This window comes from Vipera berus (assembly GCF_964194415.1).
Source record: "Vipera berus genome assembly, chromosome: 5".
In the NCBI taxonomy this organism is placed as follows: Eukaryota; Metazoa; Chordata; class Lepidosauria; order Squamata; family Viperidae; genus Vipera; species Vipera berus.
In genome coordinates, this window is record NC_138207.1 from 24,815,961 (window position 1) to 24,838,723 (window position 22,763).

At 37.5% G+C, this 22,763-nt stretch overlaps 1 protein-coding gene across 1 annotated transcript; it reads left to right on the forward strand.

Moving 5' to 3' along the window:
* Positions 1 to 8,692: 8,692 nt before the first annotated feature.
* On the forward strand, positions 8,693 to 17,950 carry LOC308668525 (primary amine oxidase, lung isozyme-like; the record flags this gene model as incomplete). The annotated part of the gene is made up of 4 exons (XM_081328528.1): positions 8,693 to 10,259; positions 13,041 to 13,326; positions 15,368 to 15,497; positions 17,666 to 17,950. The coding sequence occupies 4 exons, from the start codon at positions 8,693 to 8,695 to the stop codon at positions 17,948 to 17,950; spliced, it is 2,268 nt and encodes a 755-aa protein (XP_081184654.1).
* Between the last annotated feature and the right edge of the window lie 4,813 nt (positions 17,951 to 22,763).

The following is a 22,763-nucleotide window of genomic DNA, read 5'->3' on the forward strand; positions in this document are numbered from 1 at the left end:
CCAGATCATCTTATTTGTCTCTGGAGAAACCTATATGCGGGCCAAGAAGCAACAGTGAGAACTGGACACGGAACCACTGATTGGTTCAAAATTGGGAAAGGAGTCCGGCAAGGCTGTATACTGTCGCCTTGCCTATTTAACTTATATGCAGAGCACATCATGAGAAAGGCAGGGCTAGATGAATCAAAAGTTGGAATTAAGATTGCTGGAAGAAATATCAACAACCTAAGATATGCAGATGATACCACTCTAATGGCAGAAAGTGAAGAGGAACTGAAGAGTCTCTTGTTGCGAGTGAAGAAGGAGAGTGCAAAAGTTGGGTTGAAACTAAACATTAAGAAAACCAAGATCATGGCATCCGGCCCTCTCAATTCCTGGCAAATAGATGGGGAAGAAATGGAGGTAGTGACAGATTTTATTTTCCTGGGCTCCAAGATCACTGCAGATGGGGACTGTAGTCAAGAAATTAAAAGACGCTTGCTCCTCGGGAGGAAAGCCATGGCAAATCTAGACAGCACACTAAAAAGCAGAGACATCACCCTGTCAACAAAACTGCGTATAGTCAAGGCTATGGTCTTCCCAGTTGCAATGTATGGCAGTGAAAGTTGGACCATAAGAAAGGCTGAGCGCAAAAGAATTAAGGCCTTTGAACTATGGTGCTGGAGAAGACTCCTGCAAGTCCCTTGGACTGCAAGGCGATCAAACCGGTCAGTCCTAGAGGAGATCAACCCTGACTGCTCTTTAGAAGGCCAGATCCTGAAGCTAAAACTCAAATACTTTGGCCACCTAATGAGGAGGAAGGACTCACTGGAGAAAAGCCTAATGCTGGGAAAGATTGAGGGCAATAGAAGAAGGGGACGACAGAGAATGAGGTGGCTGGATGGAGTTACTGAAGCAGTAGGCGTGAGCTTAAATGGACTCCAGAAGATGGTAGAGGACAGGAAAGCCTGGAGGAACATTGTCCATAGGGTTGCGATCGGTCGGACACGACTTCGCAACTAACAACAACAACAGGTGTAGAGCTGATCTTAAATTACATCAACATGAATGTGTTGCAAAACTCATCTATAACCAGTGGACATTTCTTAGGAGACAAAGAAGGGTGCGTGGTTCTTCCAGTGGGGATACGGTTACAGCTACCTATTGAGCCTCACCCATCCTTCCTGATTGCATTGGAAATTGTGTCATGTGATGATCCCATGAATTTTCTATGAATTACTGTACATTCCACTTGTAACTTAAGATACCTGTGCAAAAGAAAGGGAAGAGGTAGCAAAGACCATTTATTCATGATTCGTAAGGTTGTAGATGGCAGATTTTACAAGTATTCCTACAGCTATTTTACTTATTAAGCATGTTCTCAAAATCTCAGATGTGGTTACTAGCCCAAAAAGCTGCTGTCTCTGGTTTAGCATGTTCTACAAACACAACCAACAACATATCTAAAGTTTTTAATGACCATTAAATCACTCAGCAAACTTATTTTAATGAACACAACGCCAGAGCAAATTTGCTTGTAAACAATTATTATATATTTATTTTTTTTGCATGCACAGATGATTTTGTCCTTTCCCTTATTGAATTGTACTTGATATAAAATCTACTTGTTTTCAGTTTTGAGCCATTATGGAACAAGCATTACTGCATGAGACTGAGACTGATCTGAAACAAAACATTGAAAAATTAAATTCTGTTGCCTGCTCTCAAAAGAATTTATGTGTCTACCCATACCAATATATAATATATAACACACATTTATTTATTTATTTATTTATTTATTTGGTTTATATACCGCAGCTCGTGGAGAAGAGGTATTACATGGGAGTATCGGGAGACTCCCATCACAACTTGTGCGGCTGCATTCTGCACCAGCTGAAGCCTCCGAGTGGTCCTCAAGGGCAGCCCCATGTAGAGAGCATTGCAGTAGTCTAGCCAGGAGGTCACGAGCACATGGGTGACTGTGTGTAGGGCATCTCGGTCCAGATAGGGCCGCACCTGGCGCACCAGGCGAACCTGGGCAAAAGCCCCCCTGGCCACGGCTCCTATATGATCTTCCAAACTGAGCCGTGAATCCAGGAGGATGCCCAAGTTGCGGGCCCTATCAATGGGGGGTAACACCTCACCCCCCATAGTTAACGATGGAAAAGGTTGGTTAGTCCGAGATGGCGGTATGCACAGCCACTCAGTCTTGGCAGGATTGAGAGAAAGCCTGTTTCTCCCCATCCAAACCCGGACCGCCTCCAGGCAATGGGACATCACATCGAGGGCATCACTGGGTTGGTTCGGGGTGGAAAGAAAAAGCTGGGTATCATCAGCGTACTGATGATACCCCACCCCGAAACCATGAATGAGCTCACCCAGTGGCTTCATATAGATGTTGAACAAGAGGGGGGAGAGGACCGACCCCTGAGGAACTCCACAAACGAGAGACCTCGGGGCGGACCTCTGCCCTCCCATCAACACTGACTGCGAGCGGCCCAGGAGGTAGGAGGAGAACCACTGTAAAACAGTGCCCTCCACTCCCAACCCCCTGAGATGCCACAGTAGGATACCATGGTTGATGGTATCAAAAGCCGCTGAGAGGTCTAATAGGACTAGGACAGAGGAACAACCCCTGTCCCAAGCCCGCCAGAGATCATTCACCAGCGAGACCAATGCCATCTCCGTGCTGTACCCAGGCCTGAAGCCCGATTGGTACAGGTCCAGATAATCAGTTTCCTCCAGGAACAGAGGGAGCTGATGCGCCACCACGCTCTCAACAACCTTCGCAAGAAAGCGAAGGTTGGAGACCAGACAATAGTTGTTCAAAATAGCCGGGTCCAGGGCAGGCTTCTTGAGGAGGGGCCTCACCACCACCTCCTTCAAGGTGGTAGGGAAGGTGGCCTCCCGCATATACCAGCCAGGAGGGGCACGGGTCCAATAAACACGTGGCGGAACTCAGTCTCCTCATGATCCTGTCCACCTCATCTGGGGTCACAGGATCAAATTCACTCCAGGTAACATTCTCAAGACCGCTCGATTCCTCCCCATCAGTCTCTGCCCAGTCAGAATCCAAACCGGCCCGAATCTGAGCAATTTTGTCTGCCAGATGATAGCTAAACTCCTTGGCCCGCTCCTGCAAGGGCTCCTCCCTCACTTCCTGATTAAGGAGGGAGCGAGTCACGGGCGATTATCTGCGGACGCAGATAATATACACATATATACACATATATACACATTCTCTCTCTCTCTCTCTCTCTCTCTCTCTCTCTCTGTGTGTGTGTGTGTGTGTGTGTGTGTATAATCACTGTCCATCTTGAATACATAGAGGAAAGAGGAAGCTTTAGAGTTCACAAGATTAATACAATATGGAACAAAACTGTAACTGAATCTGGATGTTCTGCTTCGGATATCATGAAGCTTCCTCCCAGAAGGTAACATGGAAAACAGGTTGTGAAGAGGATATGTAGTGTCCAAGACAATCTTGCGGACCCTGCTCAAGCAGTGGTTATATGCTATGTCCTGGATGGAAGGGAGAGAACTGCCTATAATCTTTTCTGCTATTCTCACTACTTTCTGCAATACCTTCCTGTCTCCTGTATGAGGCAGTAATCCTTCCAAACCAGAGAGTAATGCAATATGACAGGATGCTCTCAGGCTACAAGAATATTATGGAAAACAATATACAAACAAAACCTTAATAATTAAAAGCGATAGAACAAGCAACAAACCAAAAGAATGCCTTATATAACTTTCCTATATTGTATTCAAAAGTTTAAAGCTTTGAAGAATTTTTCTGAGAAGGGGCAAAGAAAAAATGAAAAGAAATCAAGTTCTAGGACATTATTTGAAGGGATTAAAGATTAAAATTCTTAAAAGTAAAAGAAAGGACTAAAAAGTTGGTATATTTGTTCAAGGCCAGAGTAGAAGTGTTGTTATCTCAGATAACTCTTAATAGACTTTTGCTGATCAGGACTGAATGAGAAGGCTTTAGAGGATTTGTTTATAAATAATAGATGGGACACAGGAAGAAGAGATCATTTGTTGCATTTTAAGACAAGATGGTAAAAGTGACTAAAATTGGTATATTTGTGATGAAGAGGAAGTCATTTCTTTATATGTTTCTTTTTCTTTTTCTTTACCATAATCTTAATTTTTGTCTATTTTCTATCCTGCCTTCCATTTTTACATTTTTTTTATTCTTTTATTTTTAGCTTATATTAGTTTTTTATCTTTTTAATTGTAATGTCTAATCAAATTGATATTAAAAAATATGAATCAGTCTTGTTTCCAATTGAAAAGAATACTTAGGGTGCCACCACTGAGAAGCCATGACCTATGAGATGACATTGTTTAAAAGAAGGGACCTGGAGCAGGCCCTCTCTTAAAGTGGGTGGACATAAACAATAGGAGAAAGTGGTCCCACAAGTAGCCTGGCTTTATGACTCTGAGAGCTTTATAGGTGATCATCACCACCTTGAATTGCACCCAAAAGATTACCTGGAGCCAAATCCAATCAGAAGTTGCTAAGGTAAGAGACACCATGATCAAGGCCTCCTAGTCCTGGCATGGGTGTAATTGGTACACCAGAAGAACCTGTGCAAAAACTTTTCTGCCCATAGCTGCCACCTGTTCACTGAGCAGGAGCTGAAATTCCAAGAAGACCCCCAGCTTGTGCAACAGGTTTAACCCAAAGAAGAGAAGGTTGGATGGTATGAAAGCAGTCTTTCAAAATTTAAGGGATTGTTACAGAAAGAAAGATTTAGATTTGTTATCCTGAAGACAGGATAGGACGTGGGTAAGAGGGTAGGAAGAACCATTGTTTAGAGGCTTTTCAGCCTGTCTCCTGGAATCATATTATGCCAAGTTTTCAAACCAAGGTTGTTTGGGCAGTTGGACTAGAAGATTTCCAAAGCAATAGATTCCCAAGAGAATAAGGGATACTCAAAGACTATATCATTTCTTCACTACAAAGCTGATTGCAAAAGGAGTAAATTTTAGATGGTTGATGCCAGAAGGGATTTTAATCAATTGGAATAACACACAATATCATTTGGACTCAGTGTCGAAGGCAGAGGATTTTGATGAAAGATATACAGCATTTCTGGGAGAAAGAACACAATATCAACAAGAGGATGGAAAAAGCCAGAAACAGACAGAACAAACAATAGAGGAAACAATTAGATAGGTGGAAGAGGAAAAAGAAGACGAATCAAGAAGATGAGGGAATAGTAAGAGAGCAGAGGATTACAAAATCAACAAGACCTAAATATAAGTAAACCAAAACACAGAAGGAAAATGGAATTTTTTCAGTGAATATAAATGGATTGAATTCCTCGTCAAAAAGGAAAAGAATTTTCAAACAACTACATAAATTAAACATTGATATAATTTATTTGCAAGAGACACACATAAAAAAACAACATCATAAATTTTTGGAAAATCCAAAACTTGGAAAATGTTATTATACATCAGCTCACCAAAAAAAGAGAGGAGTAGTTATAGGCAATAGATTCCAAAATGATTTATGCAGATGAAGAAGGAAGAATATTAATGGTAGAAATATTTTTAAATCAAAAACAAATACTTTTGATAGCAATACATGCACCAAATAATAAACAAGAAGAATTTTATCAAAAGCTTCACAGAAAAATAGTAGAAAGGGAATATCAAAATATATGCTTAATTGTGGATTTCAATGCAATAGTAGATGGGACATTAGACTATAAAAGCAGTAAATCAGGGAAACAAGGAAGAAAAAGATTACCTAAGACTTTTTTCAATATGATATAGGAAATTGGTATACAAGATATCTGGAGAGAAAGGAACCCAGGAAAATCACAATACACATTTTATTCTAATAGTCATAAATATTGGTCCAGAATTGATATGATTTGGATGATGCCTGAATTAAGGGTTAACATGCAGGAAATTGAAATAGAATTAGGTACTTGGGCAGATCATAACCCCTTAAAAATGGTCTGGAGAGGAATGCAGAAAAAATTAAGATGGACTTTGAATCAATCTACATTAAAAGAGAAAGAATTTATAGACTTAGCAACAAAAGAAATGCAATTTTTCTTCAAAGAAAATAAAAAAGAAGATACAACATTACAAAATGTATAGGATACAGCCAAAGCATATTTTCAAGACATAGCGATAACATACATGGTGAAAAAAAATAAAGAAAAGAGACAACAATGTCAGTTGTTAAGAGAAGAATTTAAAAAATCAGAACTTGAACTACAAATAAACCCACTAAAGAAAATATTGAAAAGACAAATGGAAATAATAAAACATAAATTAAATTTAATAGAATCAGAAAAATTGGCAAAACAAATTAAAAGGGCAAAGCAAAACTTTTTTGAAAATGCAAACAAACCAGGAGGATGGTTAGCTTATAAACTTAAAAAACAGAAGGAGAAAAAAAAATTGATAAATAATTTAATAGATGAAAAAGGCTGTTTACAATTTAAAAACGAAGAAATAAAAAAGATAATTAAAGAATACTATGAGAAACTATATGACAAGGAAGAAACTCTATGGGAGAAAATGACTCAATATAAGGAAGAAAATAATTTACCAAAAATTCCAGAAAACATTGAGACTATGTTAAATGGAAAAATAACAATGATGGAATTGATAGAGGCAATAAAAAGGCAAAAAAATAATAATAATGAAAAAACACCGGGACCAGATGGACACCCGGCAGAGTTTTATAAATGTCTACAAGATATATTAAGTTCACCATTGAAAAATGTATGTAATGAACTTCTGTTGGAGGCAAAACTACCAAATACATGGACAGAAACTAATGTTACTTTGATATCAAAAGAGGACTCAGATCTGACCCAGATCAAATACCATAGATCGATATCACTACTGAATGTGGACTATAAAATCTTCACTTTAATAATTGCTGAGAGGCTGAAAAGATTTTTGACTGAATTTATACACCCAGATCAAAACTGATTTTTGCCAAAGAAGGAACAAATTTTGAAAGCTGTAAATCCTTTGCAACCTAAGCTATTTTATTAAATTTTACCAAACTATGCATCTCTTCTAAATATATTGAATTTGCATTGTATATATTAATGGCAGCAAGGAGTTTATAGGCATTCCTGACTTATGATTTAACATTAGTGTAAACTAACAATGGACTCCAAAACAGTCAGTTATGACCTAAATTCAATTTTAAGACCATTGTCCCACCCCCAAGCCAACATGATTGCAGTCTGGGCATGTGGCAACCAGTTCACATTTATATCTGATTGTAGCATCTTTCAGTCACATGATTGGAATTCGCAACTGGAAAAACTGCCATTTGTTAATTCGGATTCACAAAACTGTATGACTCAATTTATGACTGTGGTGTTTCAACTTATGACCACAGTAAAATGGTTGTAAAATGAGGTCCAATCACATGATGACTCAACATGTGACCTCAATGATTTACAACAGAAATACTGATCCCAATTGTGGCTGTAAACCAAGGACTACTTCCATATGCCTTATATGGAAAAAGACCTTTAATTCCTTCTTTGTAAAAATAACTAAATGAATTATGGAAGGATGTCATGCAATCTAAAATAACTTTAAAAAAAGAAAATCTGAGTTTAATTCAAAAGTGAAATTCTTGGATTGCAATCTTATACATGGAATTGTGCCACGGTCAAAATTTCATTTACAGAGCTCGTATTTTCACTCATGGTATAATTTGTACTATCAGCAGAATACATTATTTATGACTGTAATTAGGCAATGCCATATGTTTCTGAATGGCTTAGATTTAATGATAGATTAAGGACTCAATTAATCCTGTGTTGATATAGACTTTATATGGATCCTGTGTTGATAAAAATAGTCATTATATGGATATCTTTTTTATTTAGGTCTTTTCCTTTTTTTAATCATCCATAATCATGTGCATTATTTTCTCATTACATAATCAATACAGTATCTTTTCCAATTGGTTTTGTAGTTGTCTGTATTCCACCATTAAAAATAATTTCAAAGATTAAATACCAACAAAACAACAGCCCTTAAAAGTCAGGTTCATTAAAAGAGGCAAGTGTGAGTCTTGTTCTGGAACTTACTTTATTCTTTAAATACTTAGATGAAGGGACATACATTTAGCTGTTGTATAAAGACTACAGCATCTAACCAACCATACCTCAGTTGGGAGAAATAAATTATGTTGAATGCTGACAACTCACAAAATGATTAAAGGCTGGCACAAGAGTGTTCAGAAGTTCTCTGGATTACATTTCCTCAAAACGGAAAATTGGTGTTTCACTTCAATTTGCATTAAGGTTTCCTCCCTTTTAAATGAAGTATAATTTCCTGATACCAGCAGCAGATTACTGAGTGCATTGTAAGAGACTGCACACCAATTGTTTTAAAAAGGAAAAATCTTATTTGAATTGAACTCAGCATCTAGTTGGTTTGGAAGTGTCCTGCCGTTGCCTTCTTTTGACTTTTGACTAATGAAAAAAGGAATATCTTGACTAGATGGTAAGTTTATTGGAGATGTGGACATATCATTGCTATTTTTGCACAATTTCTGGAATGTTCTGTAATTGCATTTGAATGTATACTTTTGAAACTTACATGCTCAACAAGTCTTTTTAATATGTGTGTCCAGGACTAAAAACATATTATTTAGGATTTAACAAACTCTTTTCTCTGTGTTTCTGTGTATAGGTTCGGGAAAATGAAGTTGAAAGTGATTTATTCTGTCATAGCAATATGCATCGCCATCATTATCATCTTAGTTTTGGTTTTCCGAAATAGAGGAGAAAAACCTATGGGTTGTCAGAGCTCTTCCCGAGGGGAAGAGGAAGGTGGTCAGGATGCTGCCAGCCAGGTATTTCGAGATTTAACTCCAGAAGAGATGATGCAAGTAAAAAAGTATTTAAAATCCAGGCTGGGAGTGAGACTGGTAGATGCCTCAAAAGCCGATCCAACAGACAACTGCATCTATTCCATCACCTTGCAGCTGCCTCCCAAAGCAGCAGTGCTACAATTCCTAGATTATCAAGGGGTTAAGCCTGCACGGGAAGCTCTGACTGTGGTTTATTTTGGAAATCAGCCAGTCCCCAATGTCACTGAATTTGTAGTAGGTCCTCTTCCAAAGCCAAAGTATCATCAAGATATTACATTGCAGAAATATGGAAAAATGTTGCCTTATTCCCAAAGGGTTCCTTTGGTAAATGATGTGGTTAAATTATACAAAATGTTGCTGCTGAAGGAATATGTCAAGGCCCCAAATTTCATGACAAAAGTCCTTAATTATCCAGCAAAAATTTTCATGTTCACTTTTGCATTTCCAGGGCTAAAATCAGGAGATCGCAAAATCTGGCTAAATCACTTACAGTATACTCCTGGCAGCTATTTGCATCCAGTTGGATTAGAGATCCAAGTGGACGTGAGCAGCCTGGATCATTCTCAGTGGAAAGTGGTAAATGCATTTTATAATGGGCAATATTTTGAGGACATGAAAGATATCGAAAAACAATTCAAAATGGGAAAGGTTAAAGTAAACAAGGTTAAAAGACCCCCCCTTGGTGGGGGATACTCATCACTGAAGCAGAGGGTCCCACCACAAGAACCAAGTCCTTTGCATTATGAACCTCGTGGACCACGATATAGAATTCAGGATAACCATGTTACCTTCATGGACTGGAGTTTGGCTTTTGGAATTGATATCAACAGAGGACCACGTATGTTTGATGTCAGATTTAGAGGAGAGAGGATAATCTATGAGTTAAGTTTACAAGATGCCAGTATTATCTATGGCTCCAATAGTCCTACAATGATGTCTGTCAGATCCATGGACATGGTCTTTGGATTTGGGGCTAGAATGTACACACTCACCCAAGGGGTGGATTGCCCCTACTTGGCTACTTACTTGGATGTGCACACTTTTCTTGATACTTCATCCCCTAAGACTCATAAAAAGGCCATGTGCATCTTTGAACAGAATTCTGAGTTGCCTCTGAGACGTCATTTTGAAAGCATCCAGTCTCCATTTTATGGAGGGTTGTCTGACTCATGTCTGGTTATCAGATTCATATCTGCACTTGGCAACTACAACTATATCTGGAACTTTGCTTTTCATCAAAATGGAGCTGTTGGTGTCCATGTTATTGCCAGTGGATACATTCTAACTGCTTTTTACTTTGATGATGCTGAAAACTTTGGCAACAGAGTCCAAGAGTGGGTATCAGGAACAATTCACACCCACAATATGAATTTCAAAGTGGATATGGATATTGGTGGTGAGTGGCAGCTTCCTTTGTGATATTTTAAAAACTTCAGTGATTTCTAAGCCTGACATGACTTATTATACCTTGGAAATGTTTGCATCCCTTCTTTGGGGTGGATGTAATTTTGATTATGAGGAAGTGAGAAAAGTCTCATGCTTCAGTTTGAATCGACAACATTATCTGTATCTAACCATCTTTTTAAGACTTGAAAGTTAGTGAGACAGCATATTTCATGTGTTTTTCTATCTCTCTTGGGTCCGGGATATCTGAGGGAACATCTGCTGCCGGCATCAAGTTCCCTTCGTCCTGTGCGCTCCCACAGGGAGGGCCTTCTCAGGGTGCCACCGGCAAAGGATTGCCGGCGGGCAATACCCAGGGGGAGGGCCTTCTCTGTGGGCGCGCCTGCCCTTTGGAACCAGTTACCCGTAGAGCTCAGGACTGCCCCTGATTTTCGTTCGTTCTGCTGGGACCTGAAGACCTGGCTCTTTGAGCTTTCCGGCCAGGACTGAGAATTTTTAATTTTTAATTTTTAACTTATTGTAATTGGGTTTTTAATCAGAGTTATTGGGGTTTTAGATTTTTAATCAAGGATAATTTAATCTATTTTAATTGTTATTAAATCTTTGTATTGTAATGTTGTTTTAATTTCCTTGTGAACCGCCCTGGATCCTACGGGAGAAGGGCGGTATATAAGTTCAATAAATAATAATAATAATATATACTGCTCAAAACAATAAAGGGAACACAAAATAAGACATCCTACTATTAAATACAGTACATTGTGATGTTTAAGTGTTCCCTTTATTATTTTGAGCAGTATATTTTAATTGCTTATTTTTATTTCTTTGAATGAAAAGTATCTCTCTGGATGACAAATTAAAAATTAAACATTGTGTAGAATCCAGAGCAGTTGCTTCTACTGCCCCAAGAGGTGAAAAGAAGATTGTACATTCTGGCTGACATTTATTAGGAACTGAGCCTGTTCGGCTTTTAGTTCCTTGCTCCAAAGAGATATTATTCTCTCACTTCTTGGTTGGTTTACTTGCAGAACTACCTGGAAACAACATTTGTATTTCTTTTCATATGTAGCCTTGCTACATTCTTTTTTATTGTGGTTGATAACAGAGCTGCAAAAACAGCCAGTTTTTCCTGATTTTCTGATTCTAACTTCTGGGGCAATAGACATGAGGTCCGCTGCTTCATTTGTGTGACAACTTTTCAACTATTTGAAGAGTGATAACATGTCTTTCATTAGTTGTCTTTTCTGTAGACTAAACATACCCAGATATTTTAACTATTCCTCGCAGCTGAGTTTCCAGATCTTTTACTGCCTTAGTAACCTCCTCTGAATTTTCTCCAGTTTATTATTCTACTTTTTGAATTATTGGGCCCCTAACTGGTGGTGTCTGACTAGGGAAAAAGAAGATAAACAATTATGTTTTGGAGCCCATGCTCCTGTAATGCGCCCCAGGATAGCATTTGGCTTTTTAATATCTGCATTGTAATGCTGGCTCAGGGCTAACTTGTGGTTGGCAAGAATATGCAGATCCCTTTCACAAGTGCCAAGCCCGCTCCTCTGAATTCTACCTTTGTACCATAGAATTTTGCCAGCTAGAGGCAGAACTTTACATTTCTCTATATTCTCCTATTCCCCTCTCCCTACTGCTTGAAACAGTCTAGAGCTCTTTGACCTTTCCTTTATTTAACATGTTAGCATCTGTGAAATAATAAAAACAGAACAAGTAAAACTAGTAGTATTTCTTGAAGAAAAAGCGAAGTGAAAATACATTCTTGCTTCTGAATTATCTTCAGTTCTCCTTTCTTAATATTCTTTTATATAGATTCTCCTCTAAAACCCCGCACACTTTGAGGCCAAAGTAACACTACTCTGTCAATTACCTGTTTTAGGAGTTCATTTTCACTTTGAAGAATAACATTTTAAAGAAACTCAGCAGAAATAATCTCCCTAGAATATCTTTATTTCTGTCACCAAAGTAATTTTTTTTCATTGAAAATGCCAGATTGTGAAAGAAGAGAGGTGAAATAGTTTAGAATGAATGAGGGTGGATAAGGCTCCGCTGAGTTTGTATATACAGTAATAATGCTAATCCCATTGTGCCATTGTACATGTGCAATATTTCCCCCCTCTAATACTGTCAGAAATGAAGAAGACTAATCATAGACTAACATGGCTCTCCTCCTACAATATCTGAAATAGAATGGTAATTAAATAAGGCCAAACCGTTATCTTCAACTTTATTAATCTTTTATCTTTATGTTATTTTGACAACCTTCTATTTAATGTTTGTGCTGCTTTTAATTAGCATCTACAATTTCCCACAATGACTTTAGATTTGTTCATATTTATCTTGAAAATCAAACTATATACAATATATAATCTTATCATAACTCCATTTTTGTGTCACTGTAGAGTGAGCGCCTGTTACTCGTCCCAGCTTCTGCCAACCTAGCAGTTCAAAAGCACATAAAAATGCAAGTAGAAAAATAGGGACCACTACAGTGGGAAGCTAACAGCGTTCCGTGCGCCTTTGGCGTCTAGTCATGCCGGCCACATGACCACGGAGACGTCCTCGGACAAGCGCTGGCTCTTCGGCTTTGAAACGGAGATGAGCACCGGCCCCTAGAGTTGGAAATGACTAGCACGCATGTGCAGGGGAGCCTTTACCTTTACCTTTTACCTAGAAAACTTTAAGAAGCTCAAAAATGCAGCAGGAGCAATCTGATCTATACTGCTAATCAAAAACTAATGGATGTATTTGCTTTCCTTCTGAGGTATGAGCAATATGCTGGTTGGCAATGACATGACCTTTGAGACACTGCAGGCCCCTTGGAGCCCAGAACATAAGATCTATCGAATGAAGAAGGTGAAGAAAGTTTTCAATACTGAGAACCAAGCTGCATTCCGCCTTGATGATGCCATGCCCAAGTACGTTTATTTTGCTGCCAATGACAGCAACAAGTGGGGCCATGAAAAAGGCTACCGGATTCAGATAGTCAGCTTTTCTGGAGACCATCTATCAGAATCTGATCCATTGGAGCCAGCCTTCAGTTGGGGCAGGTAAGCCATCAATTTCTATCAATCAAAACATCTCAGACTGAAGACCATTGACTTGTAATAATATAAAATACATTCTGGGTTCTTCTGGGTTATACTGAAGCTGTTGATAGTGCTAAGAATGTTTGGGTAATGATTTACTCTTCCCCAAGAAATGTAGCTACAGAACATGTAAAAATCTCAGTTAACAGTGGTGATTGAGACCAGAATTCCCATCACTAAGTGAGGTGAATTGTAAAAAGTAATGTCATGTGACTGCATTGCTTAGCAATGGCAATCCCAGCAGTCCCCATTGCCACTATCAAGCAAGGATGCAGGCTATTAAGCAGGGAGGTCCATGAGATTTTGCAATTTTCAGGTGGCTCACAGGTAGGTAAGTGGCTGCTTCTAGGTGTAGAAAGTACACAAATATGTGCAGGTAGGTGGTGTAATGGGACTGGGAAGGCTGCTACCTAGTGGGGGAGACTTACCAGAGTAACTCATGACCTTACCTACCAGCTTCTCAATTGACTCTGCTTGGAGGAGGCTGGCAGGGTAGGTTGTAAATGGTGATAATTTGATTATAGGATGGTGCAACTGTTGTAAATGTGAGCTGGTAACTAAGAGTGCAGATTGCAATCACGTGACTGTGACAGTGCCAGAATTTCAAGGTTCATTAGTTAAGTAGTACTTATTCAACACCATCATAACTTTGAATAGTCACTGAACCAGTGATTGTTAACCAAGAACTACCTGTAAGGGTCCACTCAGACAGTTCATAACAACTTTTGTTTGGATTCCTCTAAATTTATAATCCCTACATCTCTCCCAGACTACCTGTACTTCTTTTTATTAACCTTTGGGATAGAGCAAGTGGCATTTACCAAATCTGGGATATTTGAGTTGGGACCTTAGCAATTGTGTAGCTATGTGAAAAGAGAAATTGGAAGACTATGATCCAGTTTTTTTTAATCTAGCTTGAGTGTTCTGACTGTCCATAGCTTAGGTTGCTATTTTAAATAGACATTACAACATGGACTACTGAAAGCAGTTGATCATGCCCTAATTTGCTTTCTGTAATACATCACACATAGGGTTACTCTTGAGAGGGGGGTTATTTATAATTAAAAAAAATAATTGATTAAAAATAACACTATCACCACTCCATTAGTTCATTACATGCACACTTGTATTGATTACTAGGGCATTTCTTGATACAAAGTGCTCATATTAGCATTTACAATACTAAAAGGCATGGGGTCAGTATATGTAAATAATTGCCTTTACCAAGATGAGTCCAGACCAATTGTTAAGATATGACCAACTGATAGGCATGATGAAATAAATTAAGTGAGATAGGCACAAGGGAAAGGTACTTTTCAATAGTGGGCCCCTTGTTTATGAAGCCTCCTTCTACAGTTATACATGATGATTTCAGTTCAGATCTTCAAAAATTCTTGAAAACTCACTTGTCCCTGTTTATTTTGTTAGAATTTTGTTTCATTGATTATGACTATGAAAGATGGCCTTTTACGTACGACCACAATTAAACCCAAAATTTCTGTTGCTAGGCAAGACAGTTGTTAAGTGAGTTTTGCCCCATTTTATGATCTTTTTGCCACAGTTGTTAAGTGAATCACTGCAGTTGTTAAGTAAATCTTTTGGTCATTAGGCAAATTTGGCTTCTTCCATTGACTTTGCTTGTCAGAAGCTGGCTGGAAAGATTACAAATGGTGATCACATGGCCCTGGGACACCACAATTGTCATAAATATATGCCAGTTGCCAAGTGTCTGAATTTTGATCACGGAGATGCTGCAATGGTCATAAGTATGAAAATCGGTCATACATCACTTTTTCAGTAGTATTGTAACCACGAAAAGTAACTATACAAATGGTTGTAAGTCAAGGGCTATCTGTGTTGTATTCCTTCAGTTTGAGGCTTCAAATTTCTCTTACAGTAATTTTATCCTGCTGCCTTCCTGTGGCCATACATGAAATCGTAACCTGTGTACTTTTAAAAGAAAATAAATATTTCCCACAGTCACTGTGGCTTTGCTTTTCAGGTACAAGTTAGCTGTCACAAAGCGGAAGGAGATGGAGCCTACCAGTAACAGTATCTACAGCCAAATGGATCCATGGGATCCTCCTGTTGCCTTTTCTGACTTCATAAATAATGAGACCATTGTCAATGAGGTGAGTCATGAGGATCCAACCTAGTAAGGAAAACTGTGTTTTTCCGCTTTACAGTTTTATTGGTTTTTCCACTGTCGGAGGCCAGAGCAACTAAAAATGGAATCTCAATATATCTGGAGGAAGAGATATCAGGATGGGAAAGATACCAAAAATCACTCAGAAGTTGGGCAAATGCTATGCATGGTTTTAATGGTATGTGGGGAAAATCTTGGAAGATGGGGCAAAGAGATGCTGCCTAAGTAATGAGAGTGTCCCTTGTGCCCAACTTACAACTGGAGTTTGCAACTGAAGCCTCTCTATTCCCCTCCCCTAGCAGCATTGCTTACAAGCAGTGCAAGCTTACCCACCTCCTCCCTCCAAAGCTGAAGAAGAGGAAGTCCCTTCTGAGCCTCTTGCCCCATCCACTATCCAGCCGCTGGCTGTGCTGTCTCTTATTTGACCATTCCCTAGGCAGCATCTCTTTGAGACATCTCCCAAGGCCTTCCCACTTTATTGAATGAAGCATTTGTTTGAGCTACCCTGGGAAGCAATGATTCAGTGATTAAAGACCCTGAGCTTGTCAACTGAAAAACTGACAGCCCATGTTCGAGACCCAAGCGCTGTGCAATGGAGTGAGCTCCTATTCCTTGTCCCAGCTCCTGCCCACCTAGCAGTTCAAAAGCATGCAAATGTGAGCAGATAAATAGGTACCACTTTGGTAGGAAAATAACAGTGTTCCATGTGCCTTTGGCGTATAACCATGCTGGCCACATAATCACAGAAAATGTCAGACAATGCTACCTCTCTCGACCAAGAAACAGACACGAGCACACTGTGTCTTAGAGTTGGACATGACTGAACAGGGAAACTTTTAGCTGTTTATGAGCTACCCCTCAAACATTTTCAAAGCTGTTTACAATAAAATATAAACAAATGAAATGATGAGGTTAGAAAAATTATCAGCAGCACTCTCTGGTGTGAAGAGACCATACTTAAGCCATAAACACTGAAAAAATGATTTAGTCTCTAGCAGAAATAAACAAGAGATAAAAAACAGCTTTATTTTTAAAAAATAAATAAATAAAACAATGGTTTAGTTTAGAAAAAGAAATGGCTCATAAGTTTTAAAATTGCCTTCTTTTAAGTTATGTAGTTATATTTATCCCTTGTTTATAAAAGCACCCTGTAATTAATTCTTTTTATGCTGGAGAATAATTATGCTGGATAATAATGATCTGCTACTATTACCCAACAAAAGATATAGTCACTATAAGTGAGATGGTAAGCTATACAAATATGACAACCAAGCAAACAGCCTTGAAGAGATGAATCTTTGAAATCCAATTTGGAAAATTTGTTTTGCAGCTGTTTTAAAGTAACAATCAATTCAAAAGGTTAGATTAATGCCGCTTGGGGTGTGTGTGTGAAAGCCCTAATAAGCAGGCATATACATAGAATGAAGGCTATTGCTAAGCACATTGATTTGTGCTTTAAATTGTAAGCCACCCTGAGTCTTCGGAGAAGGGCGGGATATAAATGGGATTAAAAAAAATATTTCTGAAGACAGATTGGGCAAAGAAATGCATTATGAGACAAACATATTTTAAAACAATTTCATGATATTCTAAACACAAATGCAAAGAGAGCATTTTCAGTGAAAAATCAGTGGCAAAGAGTACTGGAATTTTTTTTACTATCAATTTGTAAAAAATCATGTATTTTTTCCTCTCTACCCCACCCAGTTCTGATAAATTAAATTTCAATACTGGAAATAATTCTGACTGGAATAGAGTAATAGTCTTTGGGAAATTTGCTCAGAGGCAAATTGGCTGTTTCTGATTTTCCAGCATAGATGCTATCCTTCCTGCCTCCGTTCACCTGAAACCATACTAAGATTATTATGAGCTTATTTATTTTAAAATTATCATGAGGTGGATTCATATTTGTCATTAAACAAAATTGCTTTTTAGTATCATTCCTATTGTGGATGAAAAAAGGAAGACTCTCCTCAGATTTGCAATGATCACTACATCCTTACCTCTGAGAAGAACATTGTGCTATCACATTGTTCCTTTAGGTCTATCAGATCATACTCACCCATCTTTCAGCAACCTCTGAATCTTACCAAGTCAGTTCTTCCTTCCTGTGTTAGCTCAGCACTTTTTAAAATTATTATTTTTCTTTCACAGGATCTGGTTGCCTGGATCAATGCTGGCTTTTTACATATTCCACATGCTGAGGATGTGCCCAACACCGCAACCCTTGGGAATGTGGTTGGTTTCTTCTTGAAACCATACAATTATTTTGATAATGATCCTTCCATATTTTCTCCAGACAGTGTTTACTTCCACAGCCAGCAGAACCCCCTTTCCTGTGAGGTCAACCAACTTGCCTGTCTGGCAAAAATAGCTTCATGTTTGCCCAATTTCCCCTCTTTCACTTATGAGGGGTTTAAAAACCTAACAACTTTCTAATATCTCCTAGTTTTTGATAGATGGATTGGATGCAGGAAAGGTGGATTGGAAACTAATGTGACATATATAAGACAAGCAGTTCTAATCCTGAAGAGTATCTTATAGTATCTTAGAAACTTGAATCTCATATTGTACTTGCAATGTTGTATGCATTTATGAGTTTTTCAGAATACAATTCTATAGAAAAAAAACTGTGTATATATAACAATATGCTGACTCTGTAAACCGCTTAGAGAGGGCTGTAAAACTCTGTGAAGTGGTATATAAGTCTAAGGATTATTGCTAAGTACTATAACTTTCCAAAGTGCTGAGAAGCAGAACTGTCAGAAATAAGAAAAAGATACCGTTAAGTCAAATCAGGCTTCTGGCAACTGGATCCCTGCAATTTTCTTAATTTGCCTTCTAAGTTAAATTCTGGATCATAGTGTAGGCATGTTCCTCTGCACAGTATACAGACTCTTCTTATGATACATCTGCAAAAAGCTCATTTTACAGAGAATTTATTATTTTTCCTTGCTGCATTGTGAACTTCCCACTATTCAGAGACCCTAATATTTAGATTCGGTGATATGAAGATGGCACAGAAATCAATTTTCTTGAAAGAGCGAACTAATATTTGTATTGGGGCATCCCAAGCTCCATTTTTTGAAGGAAGAACTGTGAACAAGGACATAGTGCAGTGAACAAAACTTTATCCAACTGAACATTGACCTATTATAATTCAATAAAATCACATGGTTTTAAAATGGTAAAATACATGTTTAAAGGCAGTATAATATGATATATAATGACTAAAGTTGTCAAGAGGTCTGGAGGAATACAAAAATGAAAAAGCAAATTTAAATTTGAACAGTTCAATTAATTGGCATAATTTTATTGGCCTCATAGAAAAAAGTATAAATAAAATGGACAGAGGTGCTATGAATTGCTGAGTAAGAATATTTAGTACAGGTACCATCAGATCAAAGAAGATCAAGGATGGATTTTGCCTTATGTGGTTGCTAAGTCTCAACAAAGAGCCCTAGTACAAGGAATTTTCAGATTAAAGCTATAGCTCCAGAGCTGACAAAATTATGTTTTTTAAGCTGTCGAAACAGACCAGAGTAGAAATTAAAGTGCATGTTTTTCAGCCTGAAAGACTATGGACTCAATATTCCATGGAGGAAAACAACCTCTAAAAGTAAGTGGATAAACATATAGTGGAAGGAGACTTCCAGTTTACCAATGCAGCCACCACAGAAGTTTGGAAGTCAAGCTTCATCTTCCACGTCTGATTTCGCACTGCTGGGGGACCCTGGAAAGGGTTGAAAGTTGCCCTGTAGGGGCGACCAGCAAGGAGGAGATCCCCGCTTGACCGCAGGATGGTGGTAGCCCTTCTGCTCGATCCAGGGCAGCCCTCCAAACTGGCAGACAAAAGACCAGCCATAGCAATATGGCTTGTCACTAGGCTGCAGAAAGCCAAAGTCAAATGTACCACCAGGCACCTACAAAGCAATGCAGATGAGACTGGGTGACATCTACCTCTCTTCAATCCTAACTATTTTTTCCACCTGTATAAGCTGCCCAAAGTATTTTTCCCCCTGTAAGAGAGAGAAGGGAGATTCTATCCCACCCTCTAAAAACAGCAGCGACTGACTATCCAGGGAAGTTTAAAATGTTGCAAGAATAACCTGATTCTGACTGGATCTTTATCTTCCTAAAATTTGTGGACTAAAAGATTTCTTATTCTTATTGAAGATTTGGGTTTATACTACAAAAAGAAGTAAAATTGGACAAAGGATCATAAAAATTTTGGACTTAAAAACACCCTAAATAGTATGGGAGACATCTTGTGGCTAAACCTGATATTTCAATTTGTTATTGCCTAAAAAGAGACTTGGCTTGAAGCCCAGACTATAGATAAGACTGCAATCTCGACAGATATCAACTGTGAGAAGGCCAGCTGTGTTTTATACTCAGTGACAAAATTATTTTTATTCTCTGATTGTAAAGCTTTTAACTTAACACTCTACTAAGAGAATATGGATGAAGATCAGGAACAGATTCTCTTTATGTTGAAAGCAATTTATGAAACTATTCTTACAGCTACTCGTGAAATAAGAAGCTACAGAAAAGAACAAGATGTCAGCCTAGATATATGAACCCAAACTTTGATTATAACTAAAGAATTAACAACAATGTAATAGAAGAAGTGGAACAATTAAGTACTATGATAGAAGATTCAATTGACCAACAAACACAGTTAATGGAAAACCCAGAAAAGAGACTGACAACATGGAAAAAGGAAAAGACTTTCTATATAAACCAGAAGAAACCTGAGGATCAAGAAGAAGAACAGACTGAAGGGAAGATAAACATTTTAGGACAACTATGTCGAGATGGAAAAATAGAGAGACAATTTGTTAGTCCTTCCTTCCAAAAAATTGGCAACCAGATGGCCTTTTCTACTTCAAACAATATATATAATAATACAAGGAGATCTATTTGATGACTTAAAAACAGGGACTTGGAAGGCGAGTTGGCAAAGACAGAAAGCTAGAATAAGGCTGAAGAAAATTGGGATTTTGACTTTTTAGTGAGAATTAAAATAGAACATACTCAAATAGACAAGATGTGTATTTTGAATACTAGATTTTGTTATGAGCTGAGATAAAGAAAACTTTGGTCATTTAAAACTTGGAAGTATAAATATTAAAAGTTAAATTTGAATATGAATTTGCTTATAAAGGTTGAATGTAAAAGTAATTAAGATATATATATATAAGCTAAAAATCTATTGATAAATGTAATGAATTTTTTTACATAGCTGCTATAACAAAATTACTAGAGAAAAAGTATTTAATGTCAAAATAAGAAAAATTTTGGTTACTAAATTTAACACATTTGGAAATTAATAGAAAATAAGAATGTTATACTGTATTATCAGTTAGTTGATGTAGGATGGTGAGAAATAGAATATATTCAAATAGATGTGTATCCTGAACATTAGATTTTGTGATGAATTGGGATAAAGGGAACTGTGGTTATTTAAAACTTGGAAATTATAAATATTAAATGCAAAATTTAAATATTAATGGGAAACTAAAAATTGGGAAAAACTAATTAAGACATTGATAGTCTATAAAGATTGAATGTTAAAACAACTAGGATATGTATAAACTAAAAATATTGATAAATGTAAGAAAGTTATTTTTATTTAATGGATATTGATATTTAATTGTATTAGTTTAAATATGAGACAGTAAACACTAAGGGGAAAAGAGGAAATATTTAAAGTAATAGTTTGAGACTTGTACTAAAGATATCTGTATGTTATTGAATTATTGATTAACTCAGCCGCCATGTTGCTTTTTAAATATTTAAATGTAAAACTAGAAAATCAATAAAACTTTTTAAAAAAACATATAGGGGAAGGTACATGTTTAGGAAACCCAAGAAAAAAAAACTTAAGACCTACACTGGGATTCACAGAACAGAGTCAGCCCTTTAACTTTGAACTCCTTCAGAACAAAAAGACCATACGCTCATGCTTATTGAAAAGATGAGAAACTTAATAAAAAATTAAAATTCTCTGGATGGGTCCAGAAAGGGAAGGTGAAAAAAAAATCCCTGACTATTTCAATTTTTGAGGTTGTTTTATGGGTTAATCCTAATGCAAAGATGACTTAGCTATGCTAATTTTGGAGTAGGAAAATCCTTGGAACAATAATCTAGAAATACAGGTATTGCATGTAATAAGAAAAAGATTGTTTCATCAGCTGTATATAATTAGAGTCTAGTGCCACCAATTTCACTGGCTGGTAATTGGATAAAGTACAACAGTCAAATAAATCATTCTGATTCAAATTATTTTTTTTAAAAAATTGGAATGATGTTAATTAAACCTCACCATAGTCATGTGGGAAGTCAACCCCCTCCCCCAGAGAAAGAAATATTTTTGGAAATATTTAAAAGACAGAATATATTTCCCTAAAGGATTTAAAGGCAGAAACCAACCTTACCCCCAAGTCTCTCTGTCCCAAACAGAAACCAAATCTGCAGAATTACAGATGTGTTAATCTTGTCAGAAAGACTGGAATTAGGAAATTGGGATTAGGAAGAAAGATCCCTAGAATCAAGAAAAATCTTATGAGTCATTAGCCACAGCCCCAGGGAAGCAGGATATGACCCTTGGAACATAATAGGATTTACCCACCACCATCAGGATACCAGAAAGGCACACCCAGACTCAGGTCAGAATATGTGACACAGGAAATACAAAGCCTCAAACAGGAACAGGAAACAACTCCAAACAAAAGGCTTCAGAGGGTATAAAGACCCACTCCCTACATATGTTCGCTTTCTTTTCTTCTAGAGCCATCTTTCTGTCTGGCACTCCCCTTCAATAAACTGCAACCTTCTTTCTAAAGCAGTCACCATGTTGTTTATTCCCAGCTTGGACTGAAACATGATAAAGACTTTTCCTTCAACAATCATAACTCACTTGGATAAGTATTTTATCTATGGAAGTAATCTTTAATTATAACCAGTACCTTTCCCTTGGAATGGAATCAAAGCAACTTCCTGCTCTTAAAAGCAACACATATGCTTTTACTAGCAAGGATCATATGTTTTACTACCAGGTGATATAGGATGAAAAAAGTGGACTAATTATTACTTTTCCTAAAACTAGCTTGCTCTGTGCCAAACAATTCTTGGCCTCCAGGTTTTATTGAGATCATTGACATAAGAATATTTGTCCATTTATTTATTTATTTATTTATTTATCATTTATTTATTTATTTATTTATTTATTTATTTATTTATTTATTTA